Below are 18,683 nucleotides of genomic sequence, written 5' to 3' on the forward strand. Positions count from 1 at the left end.
TTTAGAGATCAAACCAAATTTATATATTTGGATGGTCCCATTTAAGTCATAATGGGACAAATTAGCAACATTTTTTAGTGGAAGGTTATACAATCTCTCTCCTATCTCTCTCTCTTTCTGTGATCTCTTTCTCTCACTTGACACCCTCCCACGCCCATCTCTCTCTCCTCTCTTATAGGCAACACCCCTGAGATATCCTATACGTGTTGTCAACCTCTCCTATGAGTTGGTCTCCCTCAGCTCTCTCTAACTCTCTCTTGTTTCTCCTCTCTCCCTCATTCTGTGGTGTGCAATCGTAGCCGCTCGCACCTAGGGCACCAGCCACCATCAAAACCAAAACCAAGATAAGTCAGCGGCAATCATCTTTCCCCTACTTTTCCTCTCATCAGCACTAACCTCTCGTCGTTTTCTCTCATCCTTTCTTGTTGCTAGCACACCATGGTGCCATCAACACCCATTATCCTTGTATGAATCCTCGGTTGTTGTTGCTTATCATCTAAAGCATACATGGCCAAAAACTCACCTCACACATCAATTAGATTGAAGGTAAGAATTCAATAACTAATTTCCTTATTGACATTGAGAAATTGTTATCTATTTCACACTAATGATGACCTATTATCAAGGTTCGATTAGCTTGGATGTTTTGTACCATTGAAACACCTATATTGTTTTTTGTCAACCAAGGAGAATTGAAACACCTACATTGATGATAATTAAAAGTATATTAAATTGTGATCAAATGGTGATAAATAATAAGAACAATGGGTGACTTTAATTGTTGATAAATAAGTGAAATTAAAAGGGCAAAAATCAAAAGGGCACCTCGACTATATTTCTCATTTCAATAATACCCTTATTCCAGCATTGTTGTAGCAGCTACATTCTGCAATGTGTTAATGTAAACCATTGTTCTCTTTAGTTCAACTTGGGCAAAAATACGATGCATATTATTTTTAACCAAGTTTAATCAGTTTATTCTAACATGTTGTATCAACTACTCTGAAGTTGCTACAACAATGCTGAAGTAAGGGTAATTTTAGGATGAAAAATATGCTAGGGTGTTATTTTGACCCTTTTTTTGTAAAAGAGGTGACCTTTTGACGATTCCAATAATCTAAGGCACGCTTTTGATTTTTGCCCAAATTAAAATAAGAGTTGTATATATATATATATGTGAGTTATCTAATCTTTTATTTCTTAAGATTAAATTCATACACATTTTTCTTATTACTGACTTAGCAATTTGTGTTTACTTCTTATCTTCCTTAGCCTTAGATTTTGCAAGCAAAGGTTAATTTTAGAGTCATACTTGATTTTAGTTAATATATGGAGTTTCTCAGAGATTCTCAGCCGGTTGATAGCAAGTTTGACTTTCTTTATTGTAATGTTTATTCTAGTTATAACCTATTGATACTAGTTATTTCTATTTTATGTAGAAACAGAAATTATATATTTTGATGAATACCTCTTGCTTATCTTGAGCTATCTATTACTGGTATGGCTTTTGGTTATCTATTATTACATTTTTACTAGGTAGGTACCCCTAGTTAGTGGAATTATATCTAAGGTGTGGCATGGCTTATGCTGCACAACAATCACTATTGCATCACAATGAAAAATGTTGATATAGCTCTTGGCATGGCTTTTGACGTGATGGTTGACTAATATAATTATGCAACTTAGATATGAGTTGGATGTTTGGCCACATCAGTGTTGTCTGTTATTAACCATTTAGTAAATCTAACCAGATATTTACAAATATCAACAATGTGGGTATTAAATTGTAAAAAAGGCAGCCCAATGCAACAAACTCCAACTAGTGTGAGGCCCCGAGATTATATTGGGTCTATTGTATGCAGTTTTATCTGCATTGCAAAATGTTATTTCGGCGATTCGAATAAGGTCACACAACAGGAACTCAAGGCTCCTCTTCATGGGTATTAAATTGTAACCAAAAAGAAGAAGAAAAATACTAGGGAGCTATCTGAAATCGGGATGGTAGTTTAGAGACCGTTTATGTAATATCCAAATTCACACAGGCTACAGGCTTACAAAGTTTTGCCCTAAAATAATTACTCATTTTCAAAAAGGAAAAAAACATACAAGTTGATCAAGATTCCTATGGATGCACACACTTGTTTGATGATCTTTCAGCATAATATTTACCTGGCAAGGAATAAATAAAATCCTCTGGGTGCTTTTCTGGTATGGAGTTAAGTGCATCTCAGCTAGACTTGCTGTTATACGACGAAAATCACCAACATCATCGACCAAATTGGCTCTCTCTAATCTTTGTCCGATACCATGAACCATGAAAACTAAGTGACCAACTGGCACCTGCAGAATAACAAATAGATAACTTGGACCAAGCAGTATAATGTTAAGACAAAAGAATCCATATCATTGAGATTCAAGAGCTCATAAAATCATTCACGAGATCAGATTAGTTTGGGTGAAGGAAGTAATTTCACATAAGCAAACCCAACAACTTAATTTGTCTGGTAATTGAACCAATGTGGTACAAAAACTCAATTATTAGTAATTAGTTTAAGCAGAGTGTGTTTCTTTTTATTAGAGGGTTTATTTCTTTGCTTAGTCATTGGTGAGTACTTTGTATTCATTTACTGGGTAGAAATGTAGGCACTCTAATGATAGCAAAAGGATTCCAGGGTTCTCCTACATCTTCCTTTATTTTGGTTATTTCCTCCTACACGACAAATATTTTCTTCCAAGTCAGGTTTCTCTTTGAGCAATCAAACATTATTATATACATTAAATAGAGAAATAGATTAAGAGAACAGAAAGCTATTTTATAGTCCCAAATCTATGCAGCAGCATCTTCATCATCAAATCATGTTGTCCTAACTATCTGGGCAGCTATCCTCCATTGAGCTCCATACATGGTTATTTCACTAGTGATATTTAAATTAATTAAATTATTTTTATTACATTGACAAATGTTTCCTTGGATCCCAACTCTATGCATATTATCTGCATACAATTTGGTGATGAAATGATGTACAACTTTGTCATTGAAATGGAAAAATGTTATGGCAAGAATTCTTCAATTTCAAATTTTAATGGTACAGAAGTTTGATCATACTGCCAGAAAAAAGGAAAATGAACCAAAAGAAACATATCTAATATTAAAATTCAAGATAGTTAGATTTAAGGTAAAACCTGAGAACAGTAGTCATCCATTTCCTCCTCTTTCTGCTGGCGAAGCTCATCCTGATAAAAATAAATAAATAAATAAATAAAAACAAAACGAGCCAAAAATAAATCCGCAGGCAACCATAGTTCCACATAAAGGGACATGAACATCATAACATCTAGAAGATGAAAATCAATTGAATCATGAAACAAGGATTGGGTCCTTGCATTCAAGATTTAAAATTTCAATCCGTGTCAGAATTTAACTCCAGGACTGGAATGATACAATTTTGGTACCATATCGTATTATGCCTATACAGTTTCGGTATTTTTTTAAATTTTTAAATATAATTTTATATTTAATTATTAATTATTTGATTATTAAAAATGTTCACTATTGATGTTATATTTTGAGATATTGAGTTCGTATTTTAATATTTTCTTATAAGTTAATGTCAATTAAATTTTTATAAAAAATATTTTTTAAAAAATAATTCTCATAATTCAAAACTAAATCTGAAACTATAAAATTCTTTGAAAACTCAAAGATAATTATAAAATTATTTGAAGGTCTTAAATTATTTTTTGGGTGTATTTGTAAATTTTTTGTTTTTTAAAATTTATTTAAAATATTTAAAAAATATATATTTTGGAAAAAAAAATAGATTATTTTAAATTCACATTCAATTTTCAACATATATTAAAAAAATTAATTATTTTCTAATTTTTTTAAAAAATAATATTTTATGTTTATAACATATATTTTAATAACATATTATGTTTATAACTATTATATATAATTAATAGTTTTATTTATAAAAAAACCTATTCAGTGTCACAACCCGATATCTTAGGGTCGTGGTACCCTCTGCGCCCCGCAAAGAGCCGCATAGGAGTTGTGACAACCTTTGTGCCCTCACACGGGATTGCAACACCCTCAACACCCCCTAGAAGGTCGCCACATCCGCAGTCCTGTGCCAAAACGATAAATACCACCCGTTTCGGACTCCATGGGTCGGCACTTCAAACTATGCTTACATTTATGTTCATCTATCACTAAATTAATAAACTCAACCCTTCGTGAATGAGACAGTAGTCACACATAAATTTGTTGTACAAGATTTGATATGAGTATCATAAGAAATTATTCATCTTGATCCTGCCATAAGTGGTTGGTATTAGTTTTATGATTCAGCATGATAACAAATAATTGGTAGAATCTGCACTTATTATTTTATGTAATGGTGCACGGAGGCCTAGTTGTGAATTGTGTTTGGCTCAGCCCACTAATAGATGTTCATCCATGCCTTGTAGTCGACACATCAAAAATACATGAAAATGAAAAACTGGAGAGGAAAAAAAAGATATGTGCCTCAATTAGTAAAACACATAAAAAAAGTGTGCCCTAATGGACAATACAGTCAATGAAAAACAAACTACAAATGAAAATTAACTTCTTTGGACCCCTTCTGTGCTTGTTTATTTCAAAGATGATAGTAACTAGATAATGATCGAATAAAAAATTAAGAAAATGCATAACAATCATCTCAACTCATTTAATGATATATGATTTAGTGTCATTTTTACTAATAACAAAATGAGTGTCATGCACTACATTCAAGTTTGATCAACCTATATAACCATCTAAATTAATGCTCTAGTTGAATTCAATTTCACTATGAATTAAGTTAATTAATTTTATAAATTATAGTAGCTTATAAAGATATATTGATATTAAATTTAAGTTACTATTAACCCAACTTATCAATAACAACCAAGACTTATCTCACTAGGTGGGGTCGGCTATATGGATCCTTCTACGCCATTAGACTCTATCTTCTACTATATTATCATCTATATTTAAATAAATTTTATCTTATTTTATCGTTATTAATTAAATCTTTTTTGGTCTTCCTCTTCCTCGTTTGATGTACATATTTGTCATAGTTTCACATCACCTAACTAGAGCATTTATTGGTTGACTAAGTGCATGTTCGTATCATCTTAAACATGTTTTTCGAAATTTTCCCTTAATAGATGCAACTCGACTTTCTCTCTAATGTTTTCATTTCTTATCTTGTCCATCCTCATATATCCACACATCCATCTTAATATCCTTATCTCTGTACTCTGTAATTCTCGTTTTAGCCTAACATTTAGTTCTATATAACATAACATGTCTAACTGTTATTTTGTAACTAAACTTATCGATTTTAAAATATAATTATTAACCTACTATATTAATATCAATCAATATAATTAATGTACAAGTGTAGTCAATAATAATTATAATATTTATAAATTTATAGCTATATTATTAATCAACATATATAATATTTCACCATATATAGAATCTATCAAGGTTTAAAATTTTGACCCATGCCAAGATTTCGATCCCAAATCGGAACAATATAGTTACGGTACCATATCGTGTCATGCCGATATAATTTTGGTATTTTAAAAATATATAAATATCAATATATATTAATTTTATTAAAATTTGATTATTAAATATGTTCTATATTTTAAGAAGTTGAATTTATATTTCAACAGTTTCTCATAAAAGAGTACTTATTAAATTTTTATTTTTTAAAAAAAATAAATAATTCTTAAAATTCAAAACTAAATCTAAAATTATATAAAATTATATAAAATCATTTGAAAGGTTAAAAATGATTATAAATTATTTAAAATTTTTAAATTATATTTTGAAAGTATTTGTTAATTTTTAATTTTTAAAAATTTATTTGAAATATTTAAGAATTATATTTTTAAAAAATAGATTATTTTAAATTTATATTTATTTTCAAAATTATTTTTTAAAAATAAATTATTTTATAAAATATTTATTAATTTTTAAAATTATTTAAAAATTTTGAAATAGTTTTTAATATTTTATAACTATTATTAATAATTATTTACTTATAAAAATATATATTTAAAAATAAAAAATTAACTAAAAAAAAAGGACAGCCCGATGTACGAAACTTCCGCCATGCGGGTCCCGGGGAAGAATCCATTGTACACAGTCTTACCCTACTTTTTGCAAGAGATTGTTTCAGGATTCGAACCCGTGACCTTTTGGTCACATGGCAACAACTTTACCGTTGCGCCAAGACTCCCTTTCAAAAATAAAAAATTAACTAAATAAAAATAAATAAATTTTAGAAATATATAAAATTTTATTAGTATTTTAAACAAATTTTTATATATTTTAATGGAATAATAAAATTTTTTGGGTTAGTTTTGTATTATTTAAGTTGAGAGTTGATTAAACCTAAGTTTTTTAAAACCTAAGTTCTCCGCCACCACTATTCCTCGCGTAGTTATCCCTCTCCACGCCTAACCTCCGTCATCATCCACGCGAGCAGCCAACATCGGCGGTGCTTCCCTTCTCCCCACTGCTCCGGCCACCCCTCTCCACCGCGTTTGCGCATCCAGCCACAGAAGCACAGCTTATGTCGCAGCGCCCTCAACGACCCGTAGAGGGACGCCACGAGGTCGCAGCACCCTCCACGAGGTCACAGCGCCAACCACGACCCCCATGAAGGGATGTCGTGGGGTCGTTGCGCCCTCCGCGTCCTCACGATACACTTTCAGTTACTGTGCCGGTGTTGGTTCCACACCGGAACGACACGGAATTTCAAGCCATGGAATATATACAAATATAATCTCCTACTAAATAAATTTATAACATCAAATGTAATAGCCTAGATAATTATTAAGTGTATATTAGTTATAAATTATTAATATAAAGTTCTAACTTTTATAACTTACTTTTAGGTAATTACGGAAGCCATCAAGTGCCCATTTGGGATGAAGTTGTTGGTCCCTTGAAACTGATTAAAAAGTAGAGGCACAAAAGGGTTACTTGGTTTGCAATCAGGGGATTGCTAATCCAAGGAAGTTGAAGCTCACTAAACAATCTCCTTCAGGCGAAGAAGCCTCTTACAGCAGTTGAAGCACTTAATTACAGAACAAAACTAAAGAGAAATCGTTTACAAGTGTTGTTCTGACTTACTGGGGTCCGGGCTGTATTTATAGCCCTAGTCCGGGCGCCCGGAAACCAGGTCTGGGCGCCCGAACCGAAAAGTCAATATTTTGTTGACTTTCGGTCCTAGTCTTCCGCTCCGGTTCCGCTTGCATTGGTCTAGATTTTCCGCTTCGATTCCACTTGCTTGGATGATTTCGGTCATCTGGAATAAAACTCACTCGAACCCATTTTCCGGACTTCAAGCAGTCTTCTACTCCGGCTTCTCGTCCCTCGAAAACATTGCGTGCCTCCTCATCCGCCAGCGTACTCATCCGCAACTCCTCGTCCCTCGGACGCACCGAGCCCGTCGACTCCCTTCCATGTCGTCCTTTTCGCTAGTTGCGTCTTTCATTTGACTTCCTATGCTCCTAAGTTCTTGCACAATTAGACACAAGGCATCAAAATAATAACAGGACCTAACTTGACTTGGTTGATCACATCAAAATCATCACGGGGTACTTATAATCTCCCTCTTATTAATATGGATCAACCCAAGTTAAGTTAGGGTAAACCAAGAAACAAATAGTAATAGAAATAGCAAATACATATTTTACATATAAGAAAAACATGTGCAAAAATCAAAAAATATACCCTCCACCTAGACTTAATCTCTAGTTCTCACCCTTTGATCACATTAAAATGAGATAGTCTATACAAAGTCTAAGGAATAAAATCAAGAAGTTTTTAAGTTTTTGAAAATGTAGATTTTTCAATTTCTAAACCATGTTAGGAAACTTAAAAACTTTCAGTTTTGAAAAAAAAATAGTTTTGAAAAAAAAATCCCTTAAATAGAGAAAATGATAAAGTTCCACAGAAAAAATAAATTTTACAAAAAATAGCATTACAAGACCAATTTAACAGTTAAATGTTTTACTAGTTAGTCAATTAAACATTCATTTCAGTAATTGACTTCCAGTCTTGTGGCGAGGCACTGGAACAACAACCACTTCTAGAGAAAGACTCTTAAAGAAATTAAATATTTAATTTTCCTTCTGAAAGCCCTTGGTCAAACTTTCAAAAATTAAAAAAAAAATATGCACAAAATGATAATTTTAACTTTTATGATTTTGGAACCCAAAATAGATTCCTTCCAACTGGGTTAATTAAAAATTTCTTAGGGATATATCTCTGATATTCTTCTAATTTGGTCCTTGTGGTATCTAAAATGACAACTTAGTCTATTATACTTTCTAACTTGTGAGTATGCATTGTTTTTAATTTCTTTTCAATTTTTCATTTTTCATTTTTATCTTGCCGAAATCCTCTAGTCGACAAGATGTTGCTAAGGTTAATTTTAATTCTTCATTTTCTTTTAATAATTTTTTATTTTCTATCTCTAATTTGCAGGAACTTTTCGACAGCGTTTTTATAAATTTAAATAATTGGTCAGGAAGCAGGGACCGTGGAGGTAGGGACTATACCTGGCTTACCTTGTCAATTTCTGATGCTCCCCTATAGTGCTACTTTCCTCTGACGATGCTCCCCTTCATCGATGCTCTCGATACTCATTGAGGATGAGCTTGCTTTGTCTTCATCTTCTTAGTGACTTGCCACTAGCGCAAGCCCGGCGATGGATTCGATCTCTTATTTGGACGACGTTTCATCTCACGTCGCATTTAGATTTCGATGCATTGTCTGGACTGGTCTTTTGTCCTTGCTTTTGTCCTTGTTCTTGTCCTTATTCTTTAATTTAGGGCAGTTGTCTTTCACGTGTCCTTCATTGCAGTGGTAACATCTTATCTTTCTTCTTCTTTTTATCCTACACTTGATTAAATTTATTAGTTTAAAATAACTTTTTAAATTTCCTTACCATGAACGTCATTTCGTCATCATCGAGAGAATTTTCAAAATCTGATTCATTCATTTTTGCCTTTAAGGCAATGTTGTGCTTGGGCTCCTTTTTCAGATCTACACATCTCGTTTCATGAACTTCAAAAGTTGAAAATAGCTCTTCTAAAGTACTTACTTCTAGATCCTTAGAGATATAATAAGCATCTACTAATGATGCTCATTCAGTAGTCCTAGGGAATGTGTTAAGCGAGTAGCTTAACGAAACTCAGTTGATTACCTTTTCTCCAAGATTCATGAGTCTGATGATGAGTTCCTGTGTGCAACGATTTTGTCTTCTTTTAATTGGAGGTTACTGATCTGATTCCGGAGCAGATCCCGTCTCGCGAATTTTGCCTCCGAGGTCCCTTCGTGTAGTTCTAGGAATTTCTCCCGGAGCTCCTTGGCTGACTCGTACTCTCCGATCCGGTTGACCTCTTGAGGTGGTAAGACGCTAAGCAAATGAAACTCTGCTTTACCGTTTGTCACGAAGTCGGTTTGCTCCTTCTTCGTCCATTGATAATCTTCTTTGCCCTCTGGTGCTATAAAACCAAAGTTCATGATTAATAGTAAATCAAAATATATCTTAAAGAAAACCTCCATCTTTTTCTTCCAGCTCGCGAATTCCCCCTCGAACTTCGATAGGTAGATGCTCGGTCAAGCCATCTCTTGTGCCTTGTTCGGTGGTTAGTCCTCCTGAAGCTATTAGGCTTTGATACCACTTGTTGGTCCCTTGGCCATCGGCCAGAGAGGGTGAATAGCCTGCACAATAAAAACAAACAAAATCCCCTTTCTCGATCTTATAGCTCGATTAGAATAGACACTTGCATAAAAGAAATAAGAGAGTGATTAAAAAGAAGAGACACAAAAGGATTACTTGGTTTGCAATCAGGTGATTGGTAATCCAAGGAAGATGAAATTCACTAAACAATTTCTTTCAGGTGGAGAAGCCTCTTACAACAGTTGAAGACAGAACAAAACTAAAGAGGAATTGTCTACAAGTGTTGTTCTGACTTACTGGGTCAGGGCTATATTTATAGCCCTGATCGGGGCACCTGGAAGAGTTCCAGGCGCCTAGAGGGGATAAAACTTTATCCATGTCGTAACGAAACATGCCATGTTGTGTTTGGCTGAGATTTCAAGTCCAGGCGCCCCGGACCGAAAAATCAACATTCTGTTGACTTTCGATCTTGGTCTTCCACTCCGGTTCTGCTCGCATTGGTCCAGGTCTTCCGCTCCGATTCCATTTGCTTGGGTAATTTCAACCATCTGGAATAGGCTCACCCGAACTCATTTTCCGGCCTTCGAACAATCTTCCGCTCAGGCTTCTTGTCCCTCGGAAGCATCGCGCACCTCCTTCTCTTCCGCCAACGTACTCTTCCGCAACGCCTCGTCCCTAGGACGCACTGAGCCCGTCGGCTTTCTCCCGTGTCGTCCTTCTCGCTAGTTGCGTCTTTCGCTCGACTTCCTGTGCTCCTAAGTTCCTGCACACTTAGACACAAGGCATCAAAATAACAACAGGACCTAAGTTAACTTGGTTGATCACATCAAAACCATCACGGGTACTTACAGAAGCAACTTTTGAATCACCTAGGTAACAAAGACCTACAACTAACTTGCACCTTGATAGCTTAGCTTAAGTTAAATCGTTGATTTAAGTATTAAATTATAAAAATAAAATCCTATTACTCTAATTGGTTTAGGTCCTGAGGTGATCTAAGGGTTGGAACGTGCCATGTGGCACACTCAACACACTCTAGCACACTTCAAAGCGTGTTGAGAATAAATTAAATGAATTTTAATCCTATAATTTTAACTGTTAACTTGTTTACCTCAAAATATAAACCTTCAGTAATCTAGAAAGTAATTTAAAATATTAGAACAACTATTGTTGGGACCGAAAAGTAACTAGAGGGGGAGGTCAATAGCTCGTCGCGTGCTCGTGGTCGGCGTTGCTTATTTCTTCAACGATGTGCAGCGGAAATGAACAAGAAACAACTCACACAACGCTAACAAGTAGATTTACTTGGTATCCACCTCCAAAGGAGGTGACTAATCCAAGGATTCACACACTCACACACCCTCCACTATGAATAACACTCCTTTATGGTAACTACCAAAGGCGGAAAAGCCCTACAATCTCTCAATACAAGAAGAAAGCAAAGGGAACAACAAATATAAGAAATCTTACAGGTTTTACAGCTAAAAACCCAAACCCTAGCTTTTTTTTCTTCTTGTGTTCTCGCCTCTTGACTTGAATGTCTCTTCAAGATCCTACAAGAACTGGCGATCTGAACCTCAAGAGATGCTGTGGAGTCGCTGGTGAAGATCGGAGATGAATTGTATAAGCACTGAGCGTTCTCGAACGCCTGCAGCTATAAACGACGCCAACGGTCGGATCTCGATCAATTGGATTGCTCACAATCGATCGGGGACGCTTTGGATCGATCCACTGATCGATCCAGAGCGCCTCTGTGCTCTCGGAAAATGCCTAGATCGATCAACGGATCGATCCAGGGCTTATCGCGACAAGTCGCAGCTTCCCAATCGATCTACTGATCGATTGGGACCTCTGGATCGATCGACTGATCGATCCAGCAGGCTACACTGATCGATCGGGACAAAGGCTTCTCGTGGGGACACCCAAATCGATCGGCCGATCGATTGGGCTCCAGCCAATCGATCGGCTTATCGATCCAGCTGCTGGTTTTTACCCAAAATCAAGTCCCAAGCACCCAAACCAACATCCGGTCAACCTTGACCTGTTGGTTCATCATGCCTAGCATCCGGTCACCCTTGACCTGCTAGGACTCCCTCACCAAGTGTCCGGTCAATTCCTTTGACCCACTTGGACTTTTCCTCATCATGCCAAGTATCCGGTCACTCCCTTGACCTACTTGGACTTTTCCTCATCGTGCCAAGTATCCGGTCACCCTTGACCTACTTGGACTTTTCCCTTCTTGCCAAGTATCCGGTCAACCCCTTTGACCTACTTGGACTTTCACCAGATGTCTGGTCAACCTTGACCCATCTGGATTTCCCCGTGCCTGGCTTCACTCACCAGGACTTCCCTTCTGCCTAGCTTCACTCACTAGGACTTCTCTTCTGCTTCACTTATCAGGTCTTTCACCTAGCTTCACTCACTAGGATTTTCACTTCTGTCTGGCTTCACTCACCAGGTCTTTCACCTAGCTTCACTCACTAGGATTTTCTTCTGCCTAGCTTCACTCACTAGGTCTTTCACCTGGCTTCACTCACCAGGATTTTCCATCTGCCTAACATCCCAGTTAGGACTTTCCAATCAAGTATCTGGTCAACCTTGACCTACTTGACTCTTCTTCAACCAACCTGATCAGACCCTGATCAGAGGGGAATTGCACCAAACAATCTCCCCAAATGAACAACTGCACCTGCATTTGTCCATATCATCGAAGTCTTGTATTGTCAAACATCGAAAATCAACCCTAGACTCAAGCTTGGTCAACCAGGTCAGCCTTGACATGAGGGATATTGCACCAATAACTATGACAAATATAATATAGTTTCAACTAATGATTACACCTTAGTAATACTAAAATGAGCCATCAAATGAAATGAAACGTTTTAATTACTGATTACACCTTATTTGAAATCTATGGCATCCACCACTTTCTAAAGAGTAATTTTTTTACTAATCTACAAAATCATGTTTTACAAGTTGGTAAGAAATGTTCCAAACTTAAAACACTAACCTGAGTTGGCTTCACTGATCCAGAAGTTGAGAAACCTCGTCTTAGTTTAACCACAACTCCACCTCCAAAAGAGAAACTTGTACTGTCAAACGCCAACCACGCTTCCCAAGTATCATCTTCTCCTGTAAAAAGTGCATGCAGTCCCTGTGCAGGTACATATACTTTTAGCTAGAGGATCCCAGGCATCAGGTTTCCAACCAACTGGATAAAATGACGTACCGGGGATGTGCCCTGCAAATCAATACGAGCAGCAAACTGACCTGAAGGTTGGAATGTACGGCGATGCCATACCTGAATGTATTGACAATTTTAAGTGTCAGAATAAAAGATCAACTAAGCTGCTGAAGAAAAAGATAAAAAGAGATCTTCAAATTTTCAAAAACAAAACATCATGATCAAGGGGGAGAAAATGGACAAGGAATTAGTTTTGATTAGCTGTGTAAAGGTCTTTCAGAACTTCATTGCATTAAAGATTACAAGATCGAGTTATAATGAAATAGATACTTTTTGGTTATCAACAACAACAAAAAAAGCCCACAACTATATAAATTGCAGACTGCAGATTATAAGTGTACCAGAGTCTTAGATTAACCCATTTCAAAAGAAAACATTTGACCAAAATAAGTAATGTAAAATAGTGTATAGGAGCAATAATTCAGGTCCTTAACATACAATATCTTAAAAGCTCACAGGCAATCACAAAAACAAGAAAGCAACCACGTATTAATGGCAAACTTATAAATACATGAATTCATACTTGACAATTATAGGCCAACTCTAGCTGTTCTGCAACATCTTCACGTAGTGGAAGCCAATCAAGTCCACCTTTACGGGCAAACCAATGGCCTCTTAAAACACGCCTGTTCTCACCACTCCAATACACTGGGAAACAGTGTCGCCTAGTCAAATCCACCTGCCATCAGAAGAATTTCCATAACAAACTATAATAATGCTTGCCCTTCTAATAGAAGTTGTATAATCATGAAAAGAAATTTATGGTTAATCAAACGTTGAACATAAGTGCATGTTAATATAGATTAGTAGACAAATGACCAAATGAGATTATTAAGTTATACAAAAAATGAAAATATATAATAATACAGGTCCTAATGATTAGCAGAGTTATCAAATACAATATTGAAAATTAAAAAATATGTTTGATGGAACGAAGAAAATGCTTTTTAGCTTGGAAATAATTCAAGGCATCAGCAAAACTAATCAGCATGAGTAATCAATTACTGCTAAAAGTTCGTGTTGATAAATCTAGATTTATTGTATCACAAATTTATAGATTTCATTCTTCCAAGTAGAAGAATTCATTTCTACCTCTATATTTTTTTTTTCTCCCAACTAAAGCCAAGTCAACGTGACCCTTGAATTTTCTAAATTTAATAGTCATTTTTGTTTTTCTCCAAAAACAGGGGACCCATCAAAACTGTTAGGTGTTAAACTTAATTTTTTGAGAGTTATGAGGGAGTTCATATTTCAAGGAGTCAAAATTATTAACATTTTGTAAGAGAGCTAGTACTAAAGAGTTAAACTAGAACAATTTGATAGTGCGATGCAGAATGATGTTGGGATTGCTGGAGGGGGAGGGGATGAATAGCGCACCTACAAATATGATTTCTAACTTCTCTAGCTACAGTCTTAGTACACACACATTAGCATGAAATAAACAAGCACAAAAGAAAACATACTAGGAGACTCAAGGATTTACCTTGTTCACAATCCCAGGTTGTTGTGTCCAAGATCTATCCGCTTAGTGTCACTATCTTTCTCCTCTTCGATGAAAGATTGGAGAAACCTCTTAATACAATCGGCAATACAATATAATAAGGAAACAAAGAAGCTTAAGAAGAGGCAGCAATTTAATGCATTGTATCTGTGTATTGTATTCCGCCCTCGAGCCTTTGGTTCCATTTTATAGCCTCTACCTCCAACAGTCGAGTCTACTCACGTGGCAGTATTTCGATTGACAAGAAGGGCTTCCGATTGACTGCAAGGTACTGAGTTAGCTTGTTTGCCTCATCCACAAATATGTATTCATCTATCACCAATCGCTGATTTGGTAACCTTCCGATCGACCATATCCATTCCGATCACCCGCTCGGTCAATCCGTATCTCTAATTGTCTCGTCAGAATCTAAGATGGATAGATGGATTGGACTCCAAGTATCTTCCAGTCAACCGAATTCAATTCCAGTCACCGCTCCCGACTTGATCACCTCCAAACCTATTCAAACAAGGATCATGGTTATCGGTGCACTAGTGAATCCATTCCGGTCACCTCGATCCTTACTCAAGTCGACGACCACGATCAAGTCTACCTAAGTTGAGTTCTACACTTCATCTCAAATACAGTTTCAACTCATCTCACAAATAGCTTACCAAGAACAATCTTCCACCTAACTTTTCTTTCAGATACACCGAGCCCTCAGTTCACTCCCCGTATTTCCTTCTCTTCCACCAAGTCTCTCATCCCTCCGATACATCGAGCTCGTCGGCTCCCTTCTTATGTCATCCTTCTCGCATGCTTATGTCTTTTACTCCAAGTACAACTATCTCAAATACTCCTCGTCCTTTCTGTCCCTTGGGTATCTCATACCACCCTTCTCCATAATACAATGAACCCTGAGTCATCAAGGGGTCATGTGTATTATCCTAAATTTATGCACACTTAGACACACATATCAAATAACATTGTAAAGTCTAACTTAACCTCATTTGCTTAAACATCAAAACTATGGTCAAACCACTTGGGGTATCAATGATCTCCCCCTCAACCATTTGGGATACTAACATAACTCTCAAAAAGATTTGTTCCAAGGAATCAAGTGATGAAAGTAATCCTCATAGATGTTACTCTATAAATAGATGTCAGAAGTAACCATGATTTAGAATAGTGCATTGAAGAAATATTAAAGTAATGGTATGCTTCCTCTAACTTATTTGTGAGTATCCAATACTCTTCAATTGAATATTATTTCCAACAAAATGGTATCAGAGCCTAAATGATAGCCATGAGCATATTTTTCCATACCTCATCTCGCCAACAAGGAAAATTAGGGCATCCAAATGAAGGCTTTGCTTGAATGTCAAGGCATTTGAGAGATTATGATAGAAGATGTTTCAAGATGATCAAAATGTCACTATGAATGAAAGGACGGTGATTCCTCTACTAAGAAAAAAGAAGACTTTTTTCTTCATCTATCGAGGCCTAGATGAAGATATTTTCCAAAATTCATATAAAAGAAACAAGAAGGTGAAAAGGGTTCTCCTCCGGCCTTTGAAAGAAAAAATAGATGTGAAGATAGATGAGCTGAAGCTTGCGTTGGACTATTACACAAGGATCTTGGTGTTGTAAACCAATTAAGGAGATACATTGAGGAGGAACTTGAAGATAGATGGCGTAAAAGATCATCTTTGGATCCTAAAGTCAACTATGTTGTAGCAACAATAGAAATTTCTAAAGATGTAAAGGATATGAAGTTGGATAAACTTATGGATTCTTTTCAAACCCATAAGAGTAGAATCCAAAAGAGTGCGGACCATTGGGGAAGCTCTACAAAGCAAGTTTTCCATCAATGATAAGAAAGAAGAATCAAAAGGAGAAAGTAGTCAAGGAAGGAGACCATGATCACGTAAGAGTCCATCATGGAAATTTTATTCATGGTTAGACATGGTGGTTACAAGATCAATGAAGAAAGGAACGAAGATATCATAGGAAGAGATCAATGAGATAGAAGTCAAAGCTACGACAAAAGAAAAGTTTAATGTTTTAATTGTAACAAATTTCTCCATTATGGATTTGAAATTTGAATGTTAGCATCATCAATCTAATCAAGTGCAAGAGAAAGCCCACTTTACCAAAAAAACGAAAGAAGAGATATGACACTCTTTTGCTAGAAAAAAAACCCAACTAAATGTCATGGTACCTTAAATCCAGTATATAGATACAAGGAAATATATATGGAGCTTAATGAGTTGGCAAACAAACATGTTTCATTTGGAGATTCTTCCAAAGCACAAGGGTGGTAAGGTTTTCATTCCACTTAGAGATGGAAGCTAATAATTTATCTCCAACATTTGTTACATCCCCAATTTAAAGATACACATCCTTAGTCTTAACCAAGTCAAAGAGAGATAACATAATATGCAAATAAAAAAAATAAAGGTTTGTCTTTAAAAAAAAAAGAGTTGATTGCACAAATACCTATCACCAAAAAGTGCATGTTTATGTTGAACGTTAATCATGTTATTGCCAAATGTTAAAATAGGTGCATGCATGATAATACTTTGGTACTTAATATTTGAGCATATAAACTTTTGATGCTTTGAAGCGTTTATCAAGCAACAAGAAGGGAAAGGAGTTGCCTCATATTGAAAATATTTGTGCAGGGTGTGTTTTTTCTAAAAATCTAAGGAAAATCTTTCGAAAGAGTGTCTCAAAGGAGCAAATGATTCTTCGGTGAATTCGCACCAATATTATATTTATAGGCTAATCACTGTAACATCATTTGGAGGTCGTCTTCTAATGTTTGTACATGATTTTAGCAATAAAATATCGGTGTACTTATTAACAGAGAAGTTGAATACCTTTCATGCATGTAAAGGTTTCAAGGCATTTGTTGAGAACTAAAGTGGATGCACCATCGAGGTCATAATCTAATGCCATGGAGAAGATCTCATATTCATGGAGTTTGAAGAATTTTCAAATTTGATGGCATAAGAAGGCTCTTGGCAGCTCCGTACTCTTCTCAACAAAACAAAACAAAGTCACAAAAAAAAATCAAACTATCCTTGATCTAATTCAAAGCATGTTAAAAACCAAGAATATTCTATAGGAGATTTAGGTTGACATCATTAATTATGCAGTTTATTTGCTTAATAGATACACAAATATTGAGATGGACATCTAGAATTACTGAAAATAAAGAAAAAAACTACCATTTGCAAGAAACTTTGTATAATATATAAAGGGAAAAGAAAGAGAAAATAGATTAAAATGTTATAACCATGTTCAAAGACAATTGATTGACTTCATATATAGAAACTTCGAATTTATTAGACTTGGAGTAAGCGGTACAAAGAGAGCAAGAAAACTTCACTCAATATATTTAAAGACATGTAACCAACATCTAAATAAGTGGGTACATGGCTTCTTGTTGCTGTTGGAGGGTAAAGCACAAAATATAGAAAATATCATAAACAAAATGATATACCCACTTAGAATTAACACTCATACAACATATTAATTAGAGATTAACTGATCAGTTAATATGAAAAGCAATGTCTAAAGGAATTGCATATAGTAAAACAAGTATAGAAAGTACGTACCTCATAAAGACCACCTTTTACCGGGACACCTACTCTCTCTTCCTCTAAAGCATACAGTTCATCATATTGATAGCAAGAAGTTGAGCTACCAATCGCCTGAAGTCCACTTGGACCCTCACTACATTCTGCATATTCCTTCCACCAATGTGCAAGTAGTTCTTCCTCTCTCTGTCTCATTTTTTTTTTTTGCAGACATTTCAATGAGAACTTTATGTAAAATAGTAACACTTGTTTTAGAAATAAAAGAAAATTTGCAATTCATGAGTACAAGATTATACTGTTTCAGAATTTGTAATAATAAACTTTTTTTTATCAGAGATTTGATATGGAATACTAGAATTCTAAAGCTAAGAGCAATTTAGAAACAAAATGTACCCAATATGGACACCATATGCTGCCAGCTTAGCAAATAATTTGATATGCAAGCATAAAGCATCACCTAAACTTGGCACAAGCTTTCTGACAAATTGAATTATACATATTTAAATAAAATAAAATAAAATAAGACAGTTGTTTATCTACCAATCAAACTTGTTAACATGGGTCTAGCCTATCATTATGCAGAAGACCACATTTAAGGTTGTCTAGGCAACAGCATA

The 18,683-nt window shown here is 35.4% G+C and overlaps 1 protein-coding gene across 8 annotated transcripts in view; it reads right to left on the bottom strand.

Annotated features, from left to right (window-relative positions):
- Positions 1–18,683, bottom strand: part of LOC122042832 (phospholipase SGR2-like) — a 90,973-nt gene that overhangs the window by 70,223 nt on the left and 2,067 nt on the right. For all 8 annotated transcript variants that reach the window (XR_006129366.1, XR_006129365.1, XR_006129367.1 and 5 more), the window contains exons 4-9: positions 18,085–18,252; positions 13,505–13,660; positions 12,967–13,038; positions 12,748–12,891; positions 3,184–3,234; positions 2,170–2,340 (exon numbers count right to left, since the gene is read on the bottom strand). Coding sequence is in view for 1 of the 8 variants with exons in the window: in XM_042603156.1 (XP_042459090.1) it covers positions 2,170–2,340; positions 3,184–3,234; positions 12,748–12,891; positions 12,967–13,038; positions 13,505–13,660; positions 18,085–18,252 (762 nt within the window). In the remaining 7 variants the exon portion in view is untranslated. The remainder of the gene's footprint in view (positions 1–2,169; positions 2,341–3,183; positions 3,235–12,747; positions 12,892–12,966; positions 13,039–13,504; positions 13,661–18,084; positions 18,253–18,683) is intronic.

This window comes from Zingiber officinale, chromosome 2A (genome assembly GCF_018446385.1).
Source record: "Zingiber officinale cultivar Zhangliang chromosome 2A, Zo_v1.1, whole genome shotgun sequence".
NCBI lineage: Eukaryota > Viridiplantae > Streptophyta > Magnoliopsida > Zingiberales > Zingiberaceae > Zingiber > Zingiber officinale.